Here is a 24,573-nt window from a genome sequence, read left to right on the forward strand (position 1 = left end):
ACAACAGACACCCTGTGGGGTGGGTGGGGCTGAGAGAGCGCTGATATCACTGCCCGGTCAGAACCGTTTAATCAGTGCCATGGCGAGCCCAAGGTCACTCAGCTGGTTGCATGTGGGGGAGCGCAGAATCAAACCTGGCATGCCAGATTAGAAGTCCGCACTCCTAACCACTACACCAAACTGGCTCACTCTTGTATAGTTCTTCTGTATAATTTTGCCACCTTTTAAAAATTTCTTCTGCTTCTCTTAGGTCCCTACCATTTTGGTCCTTTATCATACCTATCTTTGCATGAAATGTTCTCTTCATATCTCCAATTTTTTTTAAAGAGATCTCTGGTCCTCCCTGTTCTATTGTTTTCTTCTATTTGTTTGCACTGTTCATTTAAGAAAGCATTCTTCTCTCTTCTAGCTATTCTCTGGAATTCAGCATTCAGTTGGATGTATCTTTCTCTTTCTCCCTTGCCTTTCACTTCCCTTCTCTCCTCACTTATTTGTAAAGCTTCCTCAGACAGCCATTTTGCTTTCTTGCATTTCTTTTTCTTTGGGATGGTTTTAGTTGCTACCTCTTGTACAATGTCGCGAACCTCCGTCCATAGTTCTTCAGGCACTCTATCAGATCTAATTCCTTAAATCTATTTGTCACCTCTACTGTATATGGGATATGATTTAGTTCATACCTGAGTGGCCTAGTGCTTTTTCCTACTTTCTTCAATTTGAGCCTTTTGCATCAAGAAGCTGATGATCTGAACCACAATTGGCTCCTGGTCTTGTTTTTACTGACTATATAGAACTTCTCCATCTTTGGCTGCAGAGCGAATAGTCAATCTGATTTCTGTGTTGACCGTCTGGTGTTGTCCATGTGTAGAGTCGTCTCTTGGGTTGTTGGAAGTGTTTGCTATGACCATTGTATTCTCTTGACAAAATTCTACCAGCCTATGCCCTGCTTCATTTGCCTGTTATCCCGGTAATCTTTTGGCTTCCTACTTTAGCATTGCAATCCCCCATGATGATAAGCACATCATTTGTTGGCGTTGCTTCTAGAAGGTGTTGGAGGGCTTTGTAGAACTAGTCAACTTCATCCTGTTCAGCAGCAGTGGTTGGGGCATAGACCTGGATTACTGTGATGTTGAATGGTTTGTCTTGGATTCGAACAAAGATCATTCTGTCATTTTGGGGATTGTATCCCAATATTGCTTTTCCTACTCTTTTATTAATTATGAAGGCTACTCCATTTCTTCTGAGAGATTCTTGTCCACAGTAGTATACCTGATGGTCATCTGAATTAAATTCACCCATTCCTGTCTACTTTAGTTCACTAATTCCTAAAATGTTGATGTTCAGTCTTGTCATCTCTTGTTTGACCACGTCAAGCTTGTCTTGATTCATGGATCTGACGTTTCAGGTTCCTATGGAATAAAAGTCTTTACAGCATCGGACTGTCTTTTCGCCACCAGTTCCCTCCACAACTGAGCATCCTTTTGACTTTGGCCCAGTCGCTTCATTCATTCTGGTGCTAATCGTACTAGCCATCTGCTCATCCCCAGTAGCATATTGGACACCTTCTGACCTGAGGGGCTCATCTTCCGGCGTCATATCATTTTGCCTTTTGAACCTGTCCATAGAGTTTTCATGGCAAAGATACTGGAGTGGTTTGCCATTTCCTTCTCCAGTGGATCACCTTTTGTCAGAGCTCTCTGCTATGACCTGTCCGTCTTGGGTGGCTCTGCGCAGCATAGCTCACAGCTTCACTGAGCTACACAAGCCCCTTCGCCATGACAAGTCAGCGATCCTTGAAGGGGTTGTTTAGAATTATGCTGCATCAATTACCTGCATTGCACTTGGGTCACACTGCTAATCTGGCTCTCCATCTTTTATACAACATTTGAACTGAGGCTTTATACATTAAAATCCCTGAGTAGTTTAGTTCTCTGTGCTCACCAACTCTGAATTGCTACTATATTCCACCACCCTCTCTTCCTGAATGACTTCCAATATTTCACTCATTACTTAGGAGTTGGTGTAGTGCAATGTCCAACACAATGAGAGGCGATTTTTGATTGGACCACAAACTCACATTACGACATAAAGCAAGCCACTCTTCCCTTCCCAGCTGCAATAAGAGGATAATAATGGTGTTCTTTGTAGAGCTGTTTAATGAGCATGCAAAGTGCTCTTCCCGCCAAGATCCATCATTCCTTGTTTTTGTAAAATTTTGACTCATCTTCCTTTTTTAGGATATTTAAGTGGTGGAAGTTCCAGTCATATTTTGTAACAGCGCTTCGCCTAACAGCCTAAGCGGTGGGTGGGCGGAGACTGGGTGGGGCCTGTCCGAGGCAGGACCCAATCGGGACACACAAAGTCCAAATGAGATGACTCCCTCCCACGGCGCCATTGCAATCTGACAGGGAAGGCCAGGGGGAGGCGGGGGGCCTCCCTCCTCCCACCTGGCCTTCCCTGTCATTTTAAATGCTCTCCCTCCCTGTGACCTCCCCCCTCCCCACCCGAGAGCCACACTAGTGCCCACTGCATTTCAGGGTGCAGTGGGCTTTATGGCTAGTAATATGCTAACTACACTATTCTAAGGAAGTGTATTTTTTAAATATGAAATATTTTGCTACACTTACTGTCCCCTCCATGCTTTTTTAAAAAAACTCTCTGCCTAGATCAGGGTTTCTCAACCAAGGTTTTGTGAAACCTTTGGGTTTCTTGATGGTTCCGGAAGGGTTTTCTGAATGGGTGAGGGGTAATTAATTGTAATCTATATTTAAAATTTGTTAAACATTTATTGGGTGATAAGACATATATGGTTATATTGATTCCCCCCCTCCCAAAATGGCCTATGATAAGCCAGAAGGGGCTGGGAAGGGGAGGGTATACTCTTTGGCTAAAGCGGTATTCCAGCAAAACCACAGCTGTGTTGTCAGACTTATAAGAAACCCAACCAGATTTATGCTACAATGTGCCTGGACAACTTTGGGAAAACAGCAAGGTACATTTAAAACATGACATTTACCATTCGTGCTCAGCTCCTTCACTGTAGCTTCTGGCTTAATGGCAGATTCCTCTAGCACTGCTGAATCTATGTAAGACAGTCCTCGATGGTTTGTTACCATCTCAGGTTCAGTCCTTGCTGGAGGCTCAGGCTGAGGTCTTCTGATTTCCTCTTTCCTACACCCCACGTCCTTGTGTGGAGACTTCCTAGACTTAGCAATGTTGTCTGGTTCATCGTCATCTGAGCCACAAACTGAAATGAACTCCTCACTTCCAGAGAAGAGCTCAGACTCTGACTCCTCATCAGATCTGCTGTCCTGCTTGACTTGGGTGGATTCAAAGTGTGTCTCCTGAAGAGAGGCTCTGATAGCAGCTTCCAGCTGGCTGTCTTCACTTGCATCAATGAGGCTCTCCTGCTCAATGCAACCATAATCAAATGGGAGAGAAAAGTATCAGCCAATTATTTCAACTAGTCTACTCAACACTTATCAAACCTGAGGCGGTCAAACATGTTTTACTTCCAGTATAACTTACTTTTTGGATGTTAATAAGGAGAACCTCAAGATAATGTAATATACAGATTCTACGTCAACTGGCAAAACCAACACACAATGCATTCATACACTCCTTCAAAAGATCTTATACTTACAGAACGAGTGCGTTTCTGGGGAGGGCTGGTGGAATGTCCGTCCAGTTGGCCGTGCTCCCCGAGGAACCCAGTCACCTGGTCCAAAAAGGAAGTTACATCTAACTGGCGCCACTCCACTAGCTTCTGCCCTGTTTGAAAACAGCAATAAGAAACCATGCTTCAGCAACAGGAGTCTCTAGTTATTAATGCACCAAAGAGAATAAGAACATACTCGGATCAATGCTGGATCAAACTGTGGCCCATTTATTCCAGCATCCTGTCTCACACATTGTCCAACCCACTCCTCTGGAGGGTCAAAAACAGGGCACAGAGGCTTAGGCTTTCCCCTGATGTTGCCTCCTGGCTCAGAGATTCAGAGGCTTAGTGCCTCTGAATGTGAAGGTCCCCCTCATTTATCCTGGCTAGTAGCCATTGATAGACTTATTCTCCAAGGATCCTTCTAATTCTCTTTTATTCCTGTGGCCATCACTATATCCTCTGGCAGCTAATTCAACATTTTAATAAATATCTGTGTAAAGTAGAATGAAGCAAACGTTGAACATTATACGTTTCATAAAAGACAGACAGAAAGCAGATAGACCTATCCTGCTTAAGAGTCCTTGGACAAGGATTGGGGGGGGGGGGGATGGGGTCATTTATGAGGCTCTGGAGAAGGGAGGAAGTGACACAAGTTCTCCCTGCTGTTTCCCCCTTCCTGAACGCCTAGGGGGCACTGAGAAAAGGGACGCAGTAAGACTTGCTTCTTGTATTGTTGAAGGCTTGCTTCTTGCCGTCTTCTAAGTCCTGTTATGCAGTGGAAGTCCCACTACCACTAAGGGTGGCTCTGTCAGACTGCAATGGAGGTTAGCAAAAGAACAGCAGTATAGTTTGGATCTCCAAAGGAGATGAGTCCTTAGAGGTGTAAACAACCAAAGTATGATCCCATGCGGAAACCTGACATAAAGCAGGGAACACTGGTCTTCTCAAGCAATAGGGATGTTCTCCCCAGTCCTGTGAGACCTGGAGATCTCTTGTGATTCTGGATGGGCATTTGGGGAATGGAGGCAGACAGGAGACATAATCCATTTAAGGGGCTTGGTGGCTAAGGATTCTTCACCATTGCTCTGGAGAGCGCTAGAATTTCACCCCCATGAAGAAGGATGAATGAGCAACTTCCTTCCCTCAGCTGAAACTCTCTGCTCCATACCTGCACAAGCTGAAAGAAGACTATGCCCTTACAAGTCCTTTGACCATGACACAGAATTCAGAGGGTAGAGGTGGAATTTGCAAAAGGCCAAGAGGGTCTCTTGTGCATCTTAGGTCATCTGCCCATGAGAAATGCTCAGCTCTGTTCTGGAAGCCTTGACACATACTGAGTGCATGGGAGAAGGCAAAGGCCCAAAGGGATCAAATTAGGAAACAAAAAATTGTGGATCTCTGTGCATGTAAGTTTCTTCCAGAGCTGACTCTCATTCTGCAGGATACTGGAAATGTACATCTCCTGGGTCATTCTAATATGAGCTTTTCACGGGTGTTATTTTTTAAAAGTCAGAATACAGCTGCAAAGTAATACAGCTATTACCTCTGCACTGGGTACCAACTGCAGAAAGTGAAGAGCTACCTAGCACCTTCTTAATTCCAGCTATTGAATAGCAACTGAATGGATTTAGAAATCAGATTCATGGTCCATCTAAACCAGCATTCAATGAACAGCCAGTCAGTCATCCCTGAAACACTCCTGAGCAGGGCACCACCGCAGCAACCCTCCTTTGCGTCTAACTCCTGATAGGCAAAAGGATACTGGCCATGAACATGGAGACTTCCTTTGGTTGTGGCAAAAAAGAAAAGGATGCTCATGCTGATGATCCGCAAGCAAAGCAGTCTCAAGATAGACTGGAGTCTGGCTTTAGTCGCCACACTACTTTTTGGCAGAAGTGCGGCTGGAGCATAGCAGAAGGGGGGGGGGGGAGCGGAGCCTTTTCTCTTTCATCCTGGCAGCTGAAGGAAGATGACTACAGGGACATCCTCCTTTGTCAAGTGCTGCAATAAGACTCAGTCTGTGCCGCCGATGCGGGTCTAAGGTCTACCATCGTCAGAGGTCTACCTGTGGGAAATATGGATATCTTGCTAAACGCAAGAGAAAGTATAATGGGAGTGCTAAGGCCAAAAGGCACAATACTACTGGAACTGGATGCATGAGGCATCTGAAAAAGGTCTCCCCGAGATTAGGGAACGGTTTCCGTGAAGGGACAGTGCCAAAAATGAACGTCCAGCTCATCTTAAGGACTCAAATGTCTGTTTAAAATTTAAATGGTGTCATCCATGGACGGGAAAAAACAAAAGAAAGACTGGAGTCCTTTCCTCACTAAAGGAAAGCAAAGTTAAGGATTCAGGTACCTTCCCAGTTTACCTTCAAATATTTCCCAAGTGACTGCCTGCCCCATTACCTGTCCGAGGATCCAGGATAGAGACATAAGGGAAGTCAGCCAATTTGTAGAACTGTATATATCTTTGTCCTTCCTCGCTGTCGTGATACACCTACAGGTGAGCGAACACAAACAGTAATGCTTCAGAAAAGTCCAGTGTTAAAGACACTTTGGCTTTTGGTAGTATAACTTGACCTGCAGGGAAATCCTGAGCAGAGGTACACCCTTCAAAGCCACCTGAAGTCAACTGTTTTGGAAGGATGCGATTCTGCTCAGGATGGCCCTGCAGGAGTCACAGCTTTATTTTGCATAGTTATTTCCTTCTCACTTCCCCTTATTCCTTCAACTGCTACTGAGCAGTGTTGCCATTTGACTTTTCTTCCAAGTGTTGACTTGATAGCTACTCTTTCAACCGCACAGGTTAAAAAGCTCTCCTACCTGCCAAAAAATGAAGTGTTCCCGGATAATGTTTTTCACAGCCTCGTTGCTCCAGACATCACGATTGAGACATTGACAGGCAAAATCCTGAACATTCTGAATGTTAATCATGAGCCACTTGTTCTGCATCTGACCACACTCCTTGGCCTGGAAACAAAGAGAACATAAGGAACATCCATCAGAAATGAAAATCTAGTAAAAACAATGCCAGCATTGACAGCTTCTACTTATGGCACCAGGCTTCACTACAACCTCTTCACACTAGAAAAAGTTCATTTGCGCTGACAAGCAGCATGCAGGGTTAGAAAACTCTGCAGATCTACTTGTCATAATTAGGGCCACACTTCGGTAATTCCAGGCTGGTGGTTGTTAACATGCCTAGCACAAGAGTGGGGGAGAAAGGTTGTTTTTCCCCCCCAGTGCCAGGGACTTCTGAGTAAAATATTTAGTTTTAAGAAGAACGTGGAAAGAGTCAAATTGATCTGGCTGCATGACAGACCTGCTGATTCAAGAGCAAAGTTGTGGTGAATTCCCTTGTCTGTAAATAAGGTTAGCATTATTGATAAACTTGTATTTTCGTGTTCTACTTCTTCATTCTCTGTAATCTTCTCCATTCTTACAGACTATATTTTGATGTTACTGGAAAACCAACAGTCATTTTTGATGACCATTCAGACTGCAAATGGAGGAAATGGGAGGGTTTGAAGTTGCAGGAAGAGATCTTACTGGTTTGAGTCACAAAGCTGGCATTGCCTGATTGGTTGGTTGCAAGTTAGTGTAGGAGATTGATCAAGAATGTAATCCTGATCGCTGAATTGTCATACCTGTTGGGAAAAAAAGCGCTATATCAAAAATTCATAAGTTCATATTTCCTGAATAAATAGGAAAGTGTGAATGGGCTTTCTTGAAAGAAGCTTTGCTTATGGGTTTGCACTTATGAAGCACTCCTGCTGATTCTGTTCCTTGAGAAAAAAGTTTCACTTGTTAAAAGTGAAGTTCTGATTACTCAACGGGTCGCTAAACTGAAGTAAAAAAGCACTCACCTCTATTAGAAAAGAGTAATATTTAGGACAGCTATCCTTTTAATAGAATTTATTTAACACACAATTCTTTTTTTTTTTTTGAACATATAGTAACAAGGGTTCAATTTTGAATAGCTGATTCGCTTAAAATTCCAGTCTTGGAATTTTTCTTTTGCTGCAAGTGAAAGAGGAGGCTTTGGTGTGTGTGATCACACAGAACTGTGTATAGCAATGAAGACCAAACTGGGATTGTGGCTACAATACACCTTGGTTTACTTTTCCTCGTGGAAGAAGCAATATAACTGTTAGAGAGAGAGCATGATGGAATTTTCTAGGTTATCCTTCTAAATCAAACAGAATGTTCATGGATTTTTTTATTCCAAGGAGCTGATATTTGATTCTAAAGGGGCTGGCCAAAGAAAGCTATTTCTGTGCTGAAGTTTTGTTACTGATTCATCATTATTTCTTAGCCCTGCAGTTTCTTTTTGAATCTATTATTCATCTGTGTTGAGTGGGTTTTTAAACCGTTTTAAACTCAGTATTACATATAAAAAAGTAGCTGTAAGATTTACTATGCAAAGGATGTTGCAATGCAAAATATAGACAATGTACCATGAAAGCCAAACATCCAATTTGTTTGGGGAAGGGCTGCAGTAAAATGGAGATATTTTTGGCTAATTTGCTAAAATTTAAATGGACACTATCGTAGTAGTATTAAGTTATGTCTCAGCTCAATAACAAGTTATAGGAGCAAGGAATATTTCCTCTAAATTCATGACAGGTCTAATTCAGTAATTATGCAATATCATTACAGTCTGAACACCCACTTCACAAATGTAAGCAGTTTTGTTTTTGTGCCACATGGATTTCTTAGGTTTAGCACTTAAATATTTTAGATTTAGATTATTTATTTACGGTCACTGACTAGCATCAAATATCTACAAACCACATACATTGTTACAGTGTTTTAACAGTAGGACACTCAGCATCAGGGAGTAAACAAAACCACAAAACATTATTACAGCATTTTGACAGTCAGGTCACTCAGCATCAACAGTAACCAAAGATTTCCACACTTAAATATACATTACCAACAATGATCTGTGTTCAGCTACATGATTCTAAAAATAGAAGAACATGTTGGTTCCTGACAGTCAGTGAACTCTCAGGAACAACATAAGGGACAAAGTGGAGATGTGCTGGGGGGAGGGGGGAAGACAGCAGAAACTGCCCTCCCTTCTTAAGAAAATATAAGTGCCTTTATGGCTTCAGAACTGCATGGTTGGATACTCGTGTACAAACTTAATATCAATTTAAACAGAAACTGGGGTTGTATCTTTTAGAAATGAAAAAGGCAACTTTTGTCAGAAAAACCCAATTGCAATTAAAATGTATTCCAGATATTTTTCAGCTGAGCTCCTCTTGGGTTTAGCTGTAGCTTTTCCAAAAGGACATCTACAAGGAACAAATTAAGCACTCATCTTGTTTCTTTCATACAGGCATTTAGTTTAGTGTCAGGGCAACCTACTCAGCACTTGCAAAACATCCCAACACATGGCCTTTTAACATCCCAATCTTCAGCACATTTACTTGGGAGCAAGGGTTTCAAGATCACCACTTTAAAATCCACATTTATCTTCAAAAAGAACATAAAGTCCCCGTGTCTGTAATTAACACACTAGTGATCAATCAAACAATTATTCCCACATCATAATACAACTAAAAGATGGATCATTTTTTTCTGTTATATATTTAGCTTCAGAAGTATTGGCTCTACACATCAGAAGACACAAAAGAATCCTACAGGATATGCTTCTACTTTTGGTCAGGCTCTGTAGTTTAATCAAAAGTTGTTGTCTACTTTGGCTACACATAAAGGGCAAAAGGAAGATGTGCAAAGCTTTGGAAGAAGAGTCCGCATAGCACTTTGCAATGTACAGTTTAACTTTCCATGTTAAGATGACAACAATTAATTTGGCCCAAAGCCACTCAGTCAGTGAAGTCATAGCTGAGCAGAGATTTTAATTTTGTTCTCCTGTGAGTAATGGCTCTACATGCTGGCTGTACATTTAAAATCAACCGCTTTCTTTCTGTTTAACTGGTGTATTAGTAATCTGTTGTGGATTCTGAGCAAGGAAGACAAAGGAATTTTAATTTCACTTACAGGGTAAGAAATTGAATAGATAAAAGGCCAATTAGTTCAAGATGGAAACATGATTCACTTACCGGATTCCCTCACCAATTTTACACTAAGCAAATATTAGGGAATTTAAACCCATTTTAGAAACATTTACTCAATTGAATTGCCTATAAGTTATTGAACTGCTAGCAGTCAGGCTCAATTAAGACAACAATGATGATCACAGGATTAAGTGTTGGCAATATATATGCGTTTCTCTAGATAGCCTTCAAATCAAAGCTAAATATCTAATATGCTTTAAATACAACGTTGTTGGAATTATACAGTAAATAAGCATAAGTTATACATTGGTTTAATTCAGTGCACAAGTGCACAAGTCAAATTATGAACCATAGCATTGCATGATTTTGTTGGCCTTAAAGCTACAAATTCTACAGCTGCTCAGAACTTGCTCATACATTCCAGTCTGTGGGAAAACCCAACTGTCTCACAGGAGCAATGTGAAATCAGGAGAGGGAATTTCCATAAGAACGCAGCTCCTCATGGTTTATGAAAAAGTCTTAAATAATCCAAGTAATTTAAATGGTGACTTAAATGTGCCTTCAAAAGAGCACCGGGAGTTTAAACACAAGAAGGACAATGCATGCATTTGAATTACAATCCATAAGGGTGAATCTACATTTTCTTTAGTTTATAGCAAAACTATGCATAGTATTCTATGGACAAAAAGATAAAAGACCCTGTCCTTAAGAAACCGTAGAATGACTGACTGATTTTGAGACTTATATACCACCTCTCCCAGCAGGCTGGCTCAGGGCGATCTCCAACATTTTAAAATCTACATCTGCATCCACATCATACATAAAACAGTAAAATACAATTTGTCAACAACTTATTTATACTATCACATTAAAACAGTAAAATCATTCAATCAATCAGCTGGTTTGTCAGATAAGTCAGATATTGCTGTATTTGGGTCTTTTATGGGGGTGAGTATTAATATAGAGAGAGCTCGGTCAACATTCTATCCAGCATTGTCATGATGTTTATCAGCCCCAACCAAACGCCTGGTAGAAGAGTTCCGTCCGTGCCCTCAGCTCTTCTAGGAGCTCATTCCACCAGGTGGGGGTCAGGATTCAAAAGGCCCTGGCCAAGGCCAGATGTATCTCTTTTGGGCCAGGGACCACCAATTTATTAGCATTGGACAATCGTTATGTCCTTTGGGGGGCATAGTCAGCCAAACAGTTCCTCAGATACACTAGGGCCAGTCTGCATATGGCCTTAAAGTTGGCTACTTTCCTATCCAAAGAAATTTAGTAATTTTGAATGGCCACCAAATAATTGCTCCAAATGAAAATTATACTTTCTTGGGCTACAAAGAAGCTAGTATTATAGATTACTTCATTGGTTTTTTTTCTATGAACTCAGCTCGCTAGCTTCCTGGGAGTTTCATCTTTTTGGGGCAGTAATCATCCCCCCATTGTTCTGAAAATTAATATTCATTATATCAAACTTTCAGGCAAAAGTTATATCCCAGAATCAAAACTCTCTATGTCACATCAACTGGAATAACAATGCTGTTTGCTTGGCCCAAAATATGATGGCCTCCCCATAAGTGTTATCCTTAAGGAGATCATTACTTGGGGGTCTGCTGTACTTAGTTCTCTCACTATCTTATATAGGATACTGACCCTATAAAAGCCCTTGTACTCTAACATGTCTGGCAGTGCTCCTTTTGTGAGGCCTCTGTCCCCCTAAGAATCCTGGTACATTGTTTGACAGAGTGCAGGCTTATTAAAAGGGAACTACAGCAAAAGCATAGGAGCTAAAGAACAATAATATCATCCTTGTTCTGAGGGAATTCTTGTATCTCAAGAGACACTACAGAGATCTAATAAAGCATAACAAGGAGAACTTATGTAGGAACTGTAAAAACTAATAGCAACTTGGCATTACAGTTATAGCTCAGGTTCACTGTGGCTATGGGAGTGAGCTGACTGAGCCATTTCTCAATAAAGGCAGGGATGCCTTTTGGCCCCATTTTTGTTCAACCTATATGTCAGTGATCTTTCGACTTCCTTCAGTGAGCTTTTTCAACCACCTCATTTGGCTAATTGTAAGACTCTAGTTCTGCTTTATGATGATGACACTGCTCTGCTCTCTTGGACAAGAGTTGGTTTGCAGAGATCATTAACAATTTTCTCATAATTTTGTATTAAGGAATGCCTGAAAATAAACCACCAGAAAACTAAGGTAGTTGTTTTTTCAAAAAAGAACAGAAAATAAAACAAAAAAAAATCTTTCAATATTCAGATGGACACTGAATGGGGAAGAAATTCAGCAATTGAAGGAATTTTCATACTTGGGTATCCTTTTTGCCCCTAATCTAAAATGGGCTCCAAATCAGTCACTGATAAGAAGAAAAGCAAAAACCTGTGCCAAGGGTATCTTAATTTTTTTCTGAAATGGAGGTGGGAACTCTGGTTTAGGTGTTGTTCAAATTTTTAACCTAAAAGTCATCCCTATTATCTACGGAGCAGCCATAAGGAATGTCGCTGTAAATGAAAACATTGACCAACTTCTTTAATATTTCCTGCAAAAATTATTAAACATTCCTTGCCATTTGGCTGATGTGGCTCTTCATTCAGAACTGAGCCAACCTCCCTTGAGGCAAAGTAACTGTACTAAAGGCTAGCAACTTACTGTTTCAAAGCTTCCTTTATGCATCAGATCAATGGGAGGCCTGAAGAGGTCTGCAAGGGTTGTGAGTTTCTTGTCTATTGCTCCTCCATTCCTCAACTCCTGCTCCTGTCGGACTGTAGAGCCCCAGAAGGAAAAAAGCAAGTTAGACAAAACATTCAAAACACCAGTTGTCATGGCTAGTTTTATTTGTTGCAGGCTCAAGTCTGCCTTTTTAAAGAATATAAACGAGAAAGGGGGAGTGGATAAGAAAAACAAAAATAGACTTCTTAAAGTCTAATCTGCAGCAAAATAATGGTATAAGATCATTTCAAAACTGCGTATTTTACCTAAAGCACCTTTCTAACTTAGTGACAGTCAGTGATGTATTTAAAGGAATTCCTCAATAAAGAGAATTCTACTGCACACGTTTAGAATTTATTACAGAAACATGGTTCTTGGACTACTAGCCAAGTATATTTCTAAATTTCCCACAACCTTAATATGAGAGCAACATGCACGTTTTTAATAAATAACATTTCAGTTTACAAAAAATTTCCTGTTTAAAGAAAATTTATTTCCTCAACAGGGATTACACCCACATCCACACCGTGATTATGGGGATAACATTGACCTGCCTCATAGACTAACTGTTCTATGGATAGTAACAAGATAATGTTGATGACAGTTGTAATGTCCTGACAGTCAGAATGGTTCCTCATTGGGACAGGCTTCCCCGGGAGGTGGTGGATTTTCCTTCCTTGGAAGTGTTCAAGCAGAGGCTAGAGAGCCACCTCACAGAAATGCTGATTCTGTGAATTTAGGCAGATTGTAAGTGGCTGAGCAGAAGGGACTGTCTCCATGCTTGGCTCTTGTGGTCCTTTCTTGCATGCCCAGGGAAATGCTGATTGCTATTTTGGGGTTGGGTGGAGAATTTCCTCCAGGCCCTACAGGCCAAGGAATTGGGGGGGGGGAGGGATGGGGGGCATCATATGGGCACGGAATTGAGGTCTCTGTGGGTGGGCAGGTAGTTGTGAATTTCCTGCATTCAGGTGGTTGGACTAGATGACTCTGGAGGGCCTTTCCAACTCTATGATTCTATGATGTAGTCTGAATTCTGGCATAAGGAAAAGCCAGTGCTCTGATCAACCAGCTCTGTTTTTTAATATACCCGTTCAAGTATTATTGGCACAATTTAGACATAACAACAAAATACGATTGGCTGCTACATGAATGAACTGAACCTTTAAGGAGCATTCAGGGTCACTCATGCAAACCTTTGCCCACAAAGAGGTACATGATTTCTTCTATAGCAAACTAGTTTGATGTTATAGCTACTCTAGCAAAGTAGTTTCTGCTTTTCCTTTAAATGAGGATTCCAAAAACATGGCTTGCAGTCTGATGGCATGGATGTAACTGCAAACTCTGCCATGAACACAGAAATAATTAATTATTTGGCCACACATGCTGGCTGCAAAGAGTGCATGAGCCCTAGGATATGCTTGGCCCATGGGTTGCCTCTAGGATTTGAACTATACCAAGGTCCTGATTATTAAATTTTACACAGAAAATTCCTCTGTAGATTTTACCCTAACTGTTCCCTTGCCATAACACCAAACCACATTTTGAACTCTGGAGGAGTTGAAAGGGCAGTAGGAAAGTTCTGTGGAAGCAGCTTCTGATTAAATAAATAAACAAATGCATATGCCTACCTGCCTTTGGACTGTAGCCTACAACTGTTTTAATTTACTCAGGTACAGAAGGTTGCCGTAACTGACAAAGCTCCTCTGAAACACAGCTGACCTCCTGGATCATTAAGGTGGAAAAAAGAATACTGTTGCTATGATTCACTTTTAGCCTATTCTATGGATATCAATTAAGGCTGTTTACAGTGCCATCCTAAACAGAGTCACACCACTCTAAACTCATTGGCATCACCAGACTTAGAAGGGTGTTATCCCTGCACAGGACAATGTTATTGTTTTTATACTGTTAACTTTATGATGGTTGTTTTGATTATTTGATTGTATCATTTTTATTTTGTAAGTGACTTTCAGCAAATGTCTTGAAAGGCAGGATGCACATATTCTAAGTAAATAAACTTGCAGAGCAAAGGAATCAATCTATGGTTGCTGTTCTGACCTTTCGGGGAACTGCAGCCCCAAGTACTATGAAAAAGCTTACTAATTTTTGAGTTTGGTCTTATGTAATATGAGGTGAAGATTTCATCACAAACTCTATGGAGATAATTTGTGAGTTATTTTATCTTTAAAAATCCATATAATTTTTGCAGCTTCTAATCATTAAAAAAAAAAACTTCTGTACCAGGCCTAACATCACTGCAATGATTAGATTTATCATGATTAAATTACTGAGGGAAATAGCAAAAAAATGTTTGTACAAACAAACATTTTCTAAGACCAAACTTTTATTTTCGTTTAGCCACATTTACAGCAAAACATATTTTGTTATTACATGGGGAAATGTAGCAACATCAGTCAAGGTACTGCTACACAAGATCTGACAGAAGTTGACAGTCCAAACTGTTACATACAGATGGAAATGTTTAAGATTTGTAGATATGAAACCTCCTTCAAAATTATCATGTAAGCTTTCCACAGATTTACTGTGTTTATATGAATGAGACACTCAAAGAAATGTTCATCTTCACTTCAAAAGTCAAGAATTGTATCTGTTGTGCACTGAATTAAACCAATGTAATCTAGAAAGTCAAACATGTGTCCTTTTAATATTTTTTCTAATACTGAAAGTGTTGATAAATGTCCTTTTCTCTACCTCTCAAAATGCTTTATTTGAAACTAAATGCTAGAGTGAAGGATCCATGTGTCATAGCTGATAAAAGAGTTATGTAAGACCTTATTGCCTCAAATTGTGATTTGAAAAGTTGTCTTCAAAGTGAGTGGATAAACTTAATAACTGGTTCAACTGACCCCTGACATCTGCAGTGTTAAATTCTGGGAATGCTGAAAACCGAACAGAAGCTCAAAAGTCTGTAAGTACAATATTTAAAGATGATGACAATAAGACAACATAAATATTGTAACAATACTATTTTACTCATAGTGTGTTTAAAAAGGAACAGTTTCATTGTGGAATAAAGTAGGAAAAGAGGAGTAATAAAAACAAATGCGTGGGGGAACTATCAACTTATAGCTTTTTTTTTTTAACTATGATTGCAAACTCTTTCAAAACACAATGGCATTTATCCAAGCCAAGTATCTAATATTCAATAGGTTGTAAATTACTGTTTGGGTTATCCACCAGCAGTCACCAAGAGCTTCTACCCTCTGCTCAAGTCGGTAGGGAGGAATTTGTCTCTTTTTTCCTCCACCCTTGGTGAGTCTTTTCACATACACAAGAGGCTTCACAGAAGGCAAGAAATGCCACAAGGATTCTTGGCCACTTACTCAAGGCCAATGGAAGTGCTGGGTAAAATGCAGAAAAGATGGATTTGGGGCACTTCTCATCCTCTCTGAAAACCCTGCTCTTTCCCTGTGATTTGTGTTGCTACTAAAGAACTTGGAGAGAAGGGGCTATACCATGTTTTGTTTTCCATGGAACACTAGCAAAGACGTGTAAAATCTCTTCCATTGCTTCCACTTTCTGAAAACCAGTACCAAAGTGACACTCCTTCCAAAGGAGGGGGTGTTAATTCTGTGGGTGGGACTTGCAGGGCACTGATTTAATAAATTTTATTGCAAATGACAGTCACCTGCTGTAATTAGCCTGATCTTGAATTCCTGTCTCAAAATAACTTAGTTAAATAATTGCAACTAAACAGCAAGAAATTTCTCTGGCTCCCCAGACAATATAAGCAGTTTCCCTCTGCTGACGCCAGTGACTTCCTTAATTTAAATTACAGTCCACTCCACCTCTGCAAAGTGATGTTATGTATATAATAATGGGTTATTTGTTTGTGGCTATATGATGCAACAGTCTAGCAGGTTACACAACATATTTGGCATTAGGAAATGTATAGGCTACAGATTGCCTGCTCCATATACAACCAATAACCAAAGCCATCATATGTGAAAGAATACCATAATGATCCACAGATACCTACTAGTTTCTGTCTGAAAATCTCGAAATCCATCAAATATTGAACGAGCAGGTCTGCGCCTTTTTGGAGCTGAAGAATAGAAATACACATTAACCATTAAAAAAATATTTCCATATAATGGCATTTTGGATTTACAATTTCAAAAGCTGAAGTTTCAGGATATCTTTTGTACTCGAGGGTGTCTAGATGATCCTAAAATAACTAATCTAGTTTATCTGGGATCCCCACCATGGCTCCCATTGTCCTACAGACTGCCACATATTTTTGGAATGTGGACAAGGGCAGTTGGGTGCTTTTGCTTAGCAGGGCGTCTGACTGGCTGTGCAGATTTTTTTCTTTTAAGTTGCATTGACAGATGCTGCTACCACAGCACAAGAAACTTCACTGTGTGGCTGAATGTATATGAGTTTTAAACAAAATGTTCATTTTAAAAGTCGTCCTGTTAAACAGTGTTTCTGCTTGAAATATTGAAGAATCACTATTCAAGTTATGCATGACATTTGGTAGTTGGCTGCTCCTCCAGTGGCAGCATTCCAAAGGTGCCAATAGGCTCAAGAAGGTTGCAGACCCCTGCCGTACATACGCATGAATACCCATCAGAATATGATTTCTGTTTCTAGGCCTCAGACTATATTTGATTATGTTAATACAAATGATCTTTGTCCTGCACTCACCACACCCACCAAGGAAGGCAGACCTAGGAAGCCTGTTCAACTTTTAACCAACAGTTTCAAGATATACCATACAGTTTTCCATATGTGGATTTCAATAACGAACATGGCTAACAACCTTCCCCCCCATAGGTTCACAGAAATACATGAAAAGTTTTTTAAAAGGCAGTGGGATTGGCTGAAGTCTAAAGTTTACAACAAGTTAACCTTTAGAGGTTGCCTGGGAAATCACCATGGAAATCCAGGATTGCAAAGCAGAGGCAGGCAATAGCAACCTACCTCTGATGTCTCTTGCCTTGAAAACCCCACAGGTTTGCCATAAGTCAGCTGTGACATGATGGCAAAAAAGGGAGGGAAGGGAAAGCAATTTATAGCAGCTTTGCTAAGCCTCAAACCCCATTAGTGGAGACTGATGGGGTGAGCTGGTAGCTTCATATACCTCCAAGCATTCATGGACCAGACCGCATATCATTTTATGAAATGCCAAAAAGTAGCGTAAAGCAGTGGTCCCAACCCCCGGTCCGTGGCCCGGTGCCAGGCCGCGAAGGCCTCGGCACTGGGCCGCGGTTCCCTCTTCCTGCCCCCCCCCCACAGCGAGAAGCTCTCCAGGCTGCGAGCAAGTGCTGATGCTCCCAATCATATTCCCATTGTGCATAGACGTCTAGCCTTTCATATTCAATTGGCATTCCTGGAAATATATTTCATGTACTTGTAAAGGAGATTCAATCCTCACTTTTTAGGGGGAAATGTGAGGCAGAAGAGAAGAGATCTATACCGGATCACCCACTGAATCAGTTTGTGGTAAAATGTTCTATCTAATAGTCTGCATTGGCTCTCCTTTCTGATAGAGTAATGAATATCCTCAAGCTGAAGTGGAAAATTTTTGTTGATGTTCTTAATACAGAATAATATTGTGACAAGAAGTAAGCTCAGCTGCTACTTTGGAATATATTCTTGAAGCCCACCTTTGTAATTAGAAGCCATATTACAAGAGGTATAACACTTTACGCCAGTGGTGCGCAACCTTTCTTAGGCTGCGGACCGCTGCGCCGGGGTGCAGGGAGAGGGCGACCCGGGGCCCCGCGCGTGCACGGCAGCCCTGGCGCAAACGCGCACGCGCAGACATGGTGCGCGTTTGCGCCCCCGGACGCAAACGTGCACGCGCGGCAAGTCTGTGCGTGCGCGTTTGCGTCGACGGCATGCCGGCGGCCGCGGCTCCCTCTCCCCGCCCCTCCAGGCCGCAAGGAAATCGGCCACCAAAGCGGCCGATTAGCTTGCGGCCCAGCAAGCTTCTCTTCCCGCCCCCTCCCAAAGCAAGAAGCTTGCCGGGCCGCAAGCTGATCGGCCGCTTTGGTGGCCGATTTCCTTGCGGCCTGGAGGGGCGGGGAGAGGGAGCCACGGCCGCCGGCATGCCGTCGACGCAAACGCGCACGCACAGACTTGCCGCGCGTGCACTTTTGCGTCCGGGGGCGCAAACGCGCACCAAGTATGCGCGTGCGCGTTTGCGCCAGGGCTGCCGTGCACGCGCGGGGCCCCGGGTCGCCCTCTCCCTGCACCCCGGCGCAGCGGTCCGCAGCCTAAGAAAGGTTGCGCACCACTGGCGTAAAGTGTTATACCTCTTGTAATATGGCTTCTAATTACAAAGGTGGGCTTCAAGAATATATTCCAAAGTAGCAGCTGAGCTTACTTCTTGTCACAATATTATTCTGTATTAAGAACATCAACAAAAATTTTCCACTTCAGCTTGAGGATATTCATTATTCTATCAGAAAGGAGAGCCAATGCAGACTATTAGATAGAACATTTTACCACAAACTGATTCAGTGGGTGATCCGGTGTAGATCTCTTCTCTTCTGCCTCACATTTCCCCCTAAAAAGTGAGGATTGAATCTCCTTTACAAGTACATGAAATATATTTCCAGGAATGCCAATTGAATATGAAAGGCTAGACGTCTATGCACAATGGGAATATGATTGGGAGCATCAGCACTTCAGGGAATATGATTGGAGCATTAGCACTTCAATGCAAACTGCAAGATCACATGCTAGACATATAGACTGGGGGTGGGGTGGGGAAAGGATAATGGGAACCCAGGCCAGATGGGGTCCAGCAAAAATTCTTTTTAGTCACGTTTGGAGGGGAAGCCATTAAAATAAAACACACTTACCACCAAATAAAGGCTCGGGTTCTACCAGAATTTCCTGCTTCTGAGGAATGGGGGCTCTCACTTCATCTCTATAAAGATAAAACACACACAACTGCTTGAATGAAACTGCATTTGTTACATAACGTATCAAAGAATATAGATAAGGGCAGTATCCACAAAACCTATATCTGATATTTATAACCTAATTAAATCAATAAGTTACATCAAGTGTTAACTATGTGAAACAAAGTGTTAATGGTACTGTGAGAAGAGAGTCATTCCTAGTAAAGTACATATATTATTCTCTGAAAAAGACATTCCATATAAACAGCAAAACTATAAAATATATAAAGGTTGACAGCAGCAGGATTTTATCTGCTCAACCAGTCTCTTAATTGCTATTCAGACTTTTTTTTTAAGTGGGACAATGGAATAGACTGACTTTTAAGCAGAATAAAAATTGATGAGCAAAATTCCAATAATATTTCACCAAATTATATGAAGGCATCCAACTAATCACAATTCAGGCATAAAGCTTTGAATGAATTCTACGCAGCCTCTAAGAACAGCACACTAAAATTCTTCCACAATGCTCAAAAACAACTAGTGTATCCCATGGGATATGTATTTGATGATGTAAATCAATGCATCAGTCACTTTTTAATTTTTCCTCCATCAAGAAGAAATATATTTTTAATTAATCCAAATAAACATATAAACATGAATAAAACAGTTAGCTTTACTATCAAATACCATTATGCCTGGTTTTACATTAACCAATGGTAAATGTGTCACTGGGACAGTTCAGATATAACATTAGAGGCATAAATGTCTAGAAATGTTGAAGCCATGGGAAATGGGAAGAAGTGTAGAAAAAATCGAAATTTGGAGGGGGGAATGAAATACATGCAATACTTTCTTATCAAACTTAAATTTAGTTAACATAGAGTTGACATATTTATGGTATTTAAAAGTATAAAAGAAAGCTGCAAACTGTTGCGCGTGTGAGAGAGAGAGAGAGAGAGCACAGGGGAGTATGTGCATTCTACCTTGCTGTTGCAATGGTGCAAGTGTCAACAACAGTCATATTTAAATCTTTATTCTCATCTTAACAGCTACGACAAATCCAAGAAAGGGGTAAAAACATTTTAAACTGATAGCAAATGCAGCACCGCATACATTACGTCTTGTTTGTTTTTAATCTTTTCTTCTTAGTAATATGCAGAATAGCTTTTGCATGGAAGTGATTTAGTAAGAGAAACTAAGAGCTTTATAATACTATATATTTTGGTACTGCTACTTAGCACATTTTAAGGCTACATCTCAAAAGGAACAGCACAGAAATTCACAAAAGTCCATACTCTGTGTGTGGCCGGAGGTTCGAGACACTTGCTGAGCTAGTGCTGGGTTCGTCGGCTATCCCTCCACCATCAAGGAACATAGTGACAGCCATTTCTAGGTTATTGTTGCAAGCCTCAATCATATGTTGGCCTACACTTTCACTGGCACCTGTAAGTCAATGGAAAAGAAAGTAAGTTTCCAGATTACACAACAGAAGAAAGCTTTAGCTGAAATGTAAATATGATATTACCTCGCATAAAAAGTGCACTTTGCATTTGATACCTTTTGAGCGAAACAACTGAAACAACAGGCTGTGCATATTGCTGTACTGAAACAAGTTTCCCTCCCCTCCTGTACAGGGCATGTAAATGACTAGAAGCATTCCAATAGCCTTCATGCCTTACTGTCACCTGAAATACCCATTGTAACATTAAACTATGACCAGACCTTTATAATCCAGTCACAAAATTGAAGGCAGTTCCAAAGTTTAGCACAAGACATTCCCATCCCTTCCCTCCAAACAGCTGACCAGAAAACAGCGCATGCAGCTTTCTTTTAAAAATGTAAGTTAAAAACAAAGCCCAGAGATGAAAAATAGCATATACGCCATATAATCTTGGGCTTTAAACCTGACATGTTTCGACCCTTCTTCAGAGGTCTAATTTTTGACACACATATTGATAAAATGCAAAATACACAAATCAGCCAGTAAAATAAACAAAATATAGGAACTTGTAAAAGAAAAAGATAATGCTTCCTCACACAATGTATAATACTTTACATTTATTGCCAAAGATATGGTGATAATCACTAAGATTAGTCACAGTTCATGTGTTACCAGGCAGCAGACATTTCTCCACAATCATTATCCATCTCATATCAAGACATTTGGATATTTCAGTTGCATGAGACATCTTAATCACGTGGTTATTTCACATCTCAATTCAAGTAGCATTATTGGTGGAATAGTGTCCAACCAGAAGAAGTCTTTTTTGGCAGTAACCATGCTGCACTAATGCATGAATTAAGACTTATTAGCTTGTAAAAGGGTTTACAAATTCATTGAGGCAAATCCCAATCATTATTATCTGGGCAAAGCACATGGGTACACTTGCACAACATGGGTAACATGCTTGCAATCTAAACTAAACCCCATTACTGACTGCTTTTCAATGCAGTACCTGGGGTTGCCAACCTCCAGGTGCAACATGAAGATCTCGAGATAACAGAGATCAATCCCCCTGGAGAAAATGGCTGCTCTGCAAAGGTGGCCTGTGTGGCATTATACCCCGCGGAGGTCTCTCCCCCTCGGCAAACTACACCAACCTCCAGCTCCACCCCCAGGACTCCAGACATTTCCCAAAACTGAGTTGACATCCCTCAGCACAGTTCATAGTAATAACACCGATCCGGACTTCTAAAAAGTGAACTGCTGGCCTACATGCTAGTAGCTTCAAGAGTTAACCCACGTTTCGCCTGCGCTGCGGAGGGCGACTAAGTCTCTCCCCCCCCCTTTACTCAGCGCTCAGGGAAGGAAACAGCTGGCTGCCTCTAGCGACTGCTCTCCATCACCCCCCCAGAGGCCACAACGAAGGCCCGCGTGGGGCTTGCCACCCTGCAGCCCCCTCTGCTCGCTCTCTGCGCAACACGGAGGCGGTCCCTCCCCAGCCTTCTCCCTCCCCCACAAAGGGAGCCTCCCGAACTCCTCCCTGGCCGGCAGATCTCCCTTGCCCAGGAGCCCAGCGGCCGCTGCCCTGGCCTCCACGCCTGCTCCCCTGCCCTCCCTCTCCCTCCCCCTCCGCCCACAGCCGCCGCCGCCGCTGCTGCTGGAGTGGAGCCCCCTCGCAGCCAGCCCCCTCCCGATCGCCCACCGGCCCGCATCCCACCCCGCGGCTGAGGCCGTCTCCGCTTCTCAGGACCAATTCCGGGCTTCCGCGCGCCTCACCCGTGATGGCGGTGAATTGTTGAATTAACCCTTTCAGCGCGGAAGAGGCGGCGGAGCCCCCGGGCGCCGCCATCTTGCCGCCACTACCGCCGAACAACACCCGCCACCTGCCGGCCCCAGTGCGCAGGCGCACAGCCACCGCGCCCCGGTTCCCTTTCGCTCGCCTTCAATTTCAATGTCAAGCTTTATTGGGAGCCGGCGCAGGAGACAGAGCAAGGGACGGCTCCCCCGACTGAGGCCCTCTAGAGGCAGGCGGAGCTTCGGCTCTCGAACTGGGCGCCGGATCCGCGGGAGGGACTGGGCTGCGCACGAAAAGGAGACGCTTCCACGGCGCCCGGGCTGCAAAAGCGAAGCGGAGCCCTCCGACGGCGGTACATTGCGAAACATCGCGTGAAGCGACCGGAGAGCCACGAAAGGAGATGGGCACAGCTGGAGCACCCAGTGCCACTCCCAGCAGGGTCAGCGGCCCGAAGATCAGAGGATCGCCCGGTTCCCGTGGGCTGTGAAAGGACGCCTACGCTGTTGGCCAAGCTACACCAGCGCGGCCCCTTGGAGGCTAGCTCTTATTCCAGTACTAGGGGCAAAGCCCGTTGGAGCCAGGAATGCAACGGGCGGTGGGAAGAGGAAGGGGAGGAGTCGTCCAGTCTGTAAGGGCATGGGGTTGAATGTGTGGGTTGTGTGGGAGGTTGTGGTGGCGTGGTGACAAATGAGGGCATGGGCGTAGAGATATGGGTGTCAAGAACCTGTGGTTTGGAATGTTCATTGAGTATGGGAGAGGACTGACCTTTGAGAATTGTGGCATAGTGGTTACAGATTAGCTTTCCAGAGCCATGCCTTCATATATATAAGGGAAAATCAGACTGAAGACTCTTCTTAGGGGGAGTTTCTCCAAACCTCCAGGTATATTTCCAACCCAGGGGTAGCCAACCTCCAGGTGGGTCCTGGAGAGCTCCTGGAATCACAGCTCATCTGCAGAGTATAAAGATCAGCTCCCCAGGCAGAAAGGGCTACTTTGGACAGGTGAAGAAACATGTAAGGCCTCCCATACAGGTTGTTGTTGAATTGAAAGACTTGAGGCCCACCGCACAGGGTTGTTGTGCAGATGAGACAAGAGACAAAAGAACCTCCGCAAAAGCTTCGTTTCATCCACGGAATAACGCTGTGCAGTTGGGCTAAAATCTGCAGAGTCGCAAAGAAGAAATACACAGGGCCTGCCAATTGGTCCCTCCGATTGTCTGTCGTGAGGAAGAGTCCAATCCGGACCCTTCCTCATCACGGATAAAGCCCACCTCAAGGGGGCTTACGGCCCCCGACTGCCGGGGGCTCCCTCGGGCGGCGGCCTGACGCGGCGAAACTGCATGGATCTATGTGGATTGTTTTACTGGGGTGGTTACTGGGGTATTTTATTTTGACATTGTTACCTGCTGCTTGGGAATGGTGGGATATAAATCTCATAACTAAATATTAAATCACTAGTAAGCAAGCCCGCTGCAGGGGAATGCAGCGGGCGCTAGGTGCTTACTTGAGTCGTCAGCTGCAGTGGCGGCGTGCTGGTCGGCGGCATGCTGGTCGGCGGCAGCGATCTTCCCGCGGCGGCGGGCTGACGCGGCGAGAGGCGCTTTGCGCCTCTCGCGGCATCAGCCCGCCAGGCAGGGAACCCCCGGCAGCCACGCTTCGCGCGACTGCCGGGGGCTCCCTCGGGCGGCGGCGAGAGGCGCAGAGCGCCTCTTGCCGTGTCAGCCCACCAGGCAGGGAACCCCCGGCAGCCGCGCTTCGCGCGACTGCCGGGGGCTCTCTGGGTCGGCGGTCTGATGCGGCGAGAGGCGCAGAGCGCCTCTCGCCGCGTCAGGCCGGGGGAAAACTGCGAGCCGCGCTTTGCGCGGCTCGCAGTTGCTGGAGCTGGGAATCGGAGGGACCAATCGGCAGGCGCTTTGCGCCTGCCGATTGGTCCCTCCGATTGTCGTGAGGAAGGGTCCAATCCAGACCCTTCCTCATCACGGACAAAGCCCACCTCAAGGGGGCTTACGGAATTATATAGTCCGTGGCGCCACGGGCGGTTTAAAG

General features: G+C 43.2%; 1 protein-coding gene across 3 annotated transcripts in view; it reads right to left on the reverse strand.

Annotated features, from left to right (window-relative positions):
• UBXN7 (UBX domain protein 7) overlaps positions 1–23,091 on the reverse strand; it is a 30,877-nt gene extending 7,786 nt beyond the window's left edge. Inside the window, exons 1-9 of one of the 3 annotated variants that reach the window (XM_077349073.1) lie at positions 22,510–23,091; positions 20,585–20,732; positions 19,245–19,312; positions 16,409–16,474; positions 12,349–12,461; positions 6,484–6,630; positions 6,067–6,157; positions 3,641–3,768; positions 3,014–3,404 (exon numbers count right to left, since the gene is read on the reverse strand). In XM_077349073.1, the coding sequence (XP_077205188.1) occupies positions 3,014–3,404; positions 3,641–3,768; positions 6,067–6,157; positions 6,484–6,630; positions 12,349–12,461; positions 16,409–16,474; positions 19,245–19,312; positions 20,585–20,732; positions 22,510–22,582 (1,225 nt within the window). In that variant the 5' untranslated portion in view covers positions 22,583–23,091. Of the gene's footprint in view, positions 1–3,013; positions 3,405–3,640; positions 3,769–6,066; positions 6,158–6,483; positions 6,631–12,348; positions 12,462–16,408; positions 16,475–19,244; positions 19,313–20,584; positions 20,733–21,745; positions 22,007–22,033; positions 22,274–22,509 lie in introns of those variants that run through there. The other 2 variants (XM_077349074.1, XM_077349072.1) reach the window with 2 other exon arrangements.
• Positions 23,092–24,573: the final 1,482 nt, after the last annotated feature.

The sequence above is a fragment of the Paroedura picta genome, chromosome 8, assembly GCF_049243985.1.
Source record: "Paroedura picta isolate Pp20150507F chromosome 8, Ppicta_v3.0, whole genome shotgun sequence".
Taxonomy (NCBI): domain Eukaryota; kingdom Metazoa; phylum Chordata; class Lepidosauria; order Squamata; family Gekkonidae; genus Paroedura; species Paroedura picta.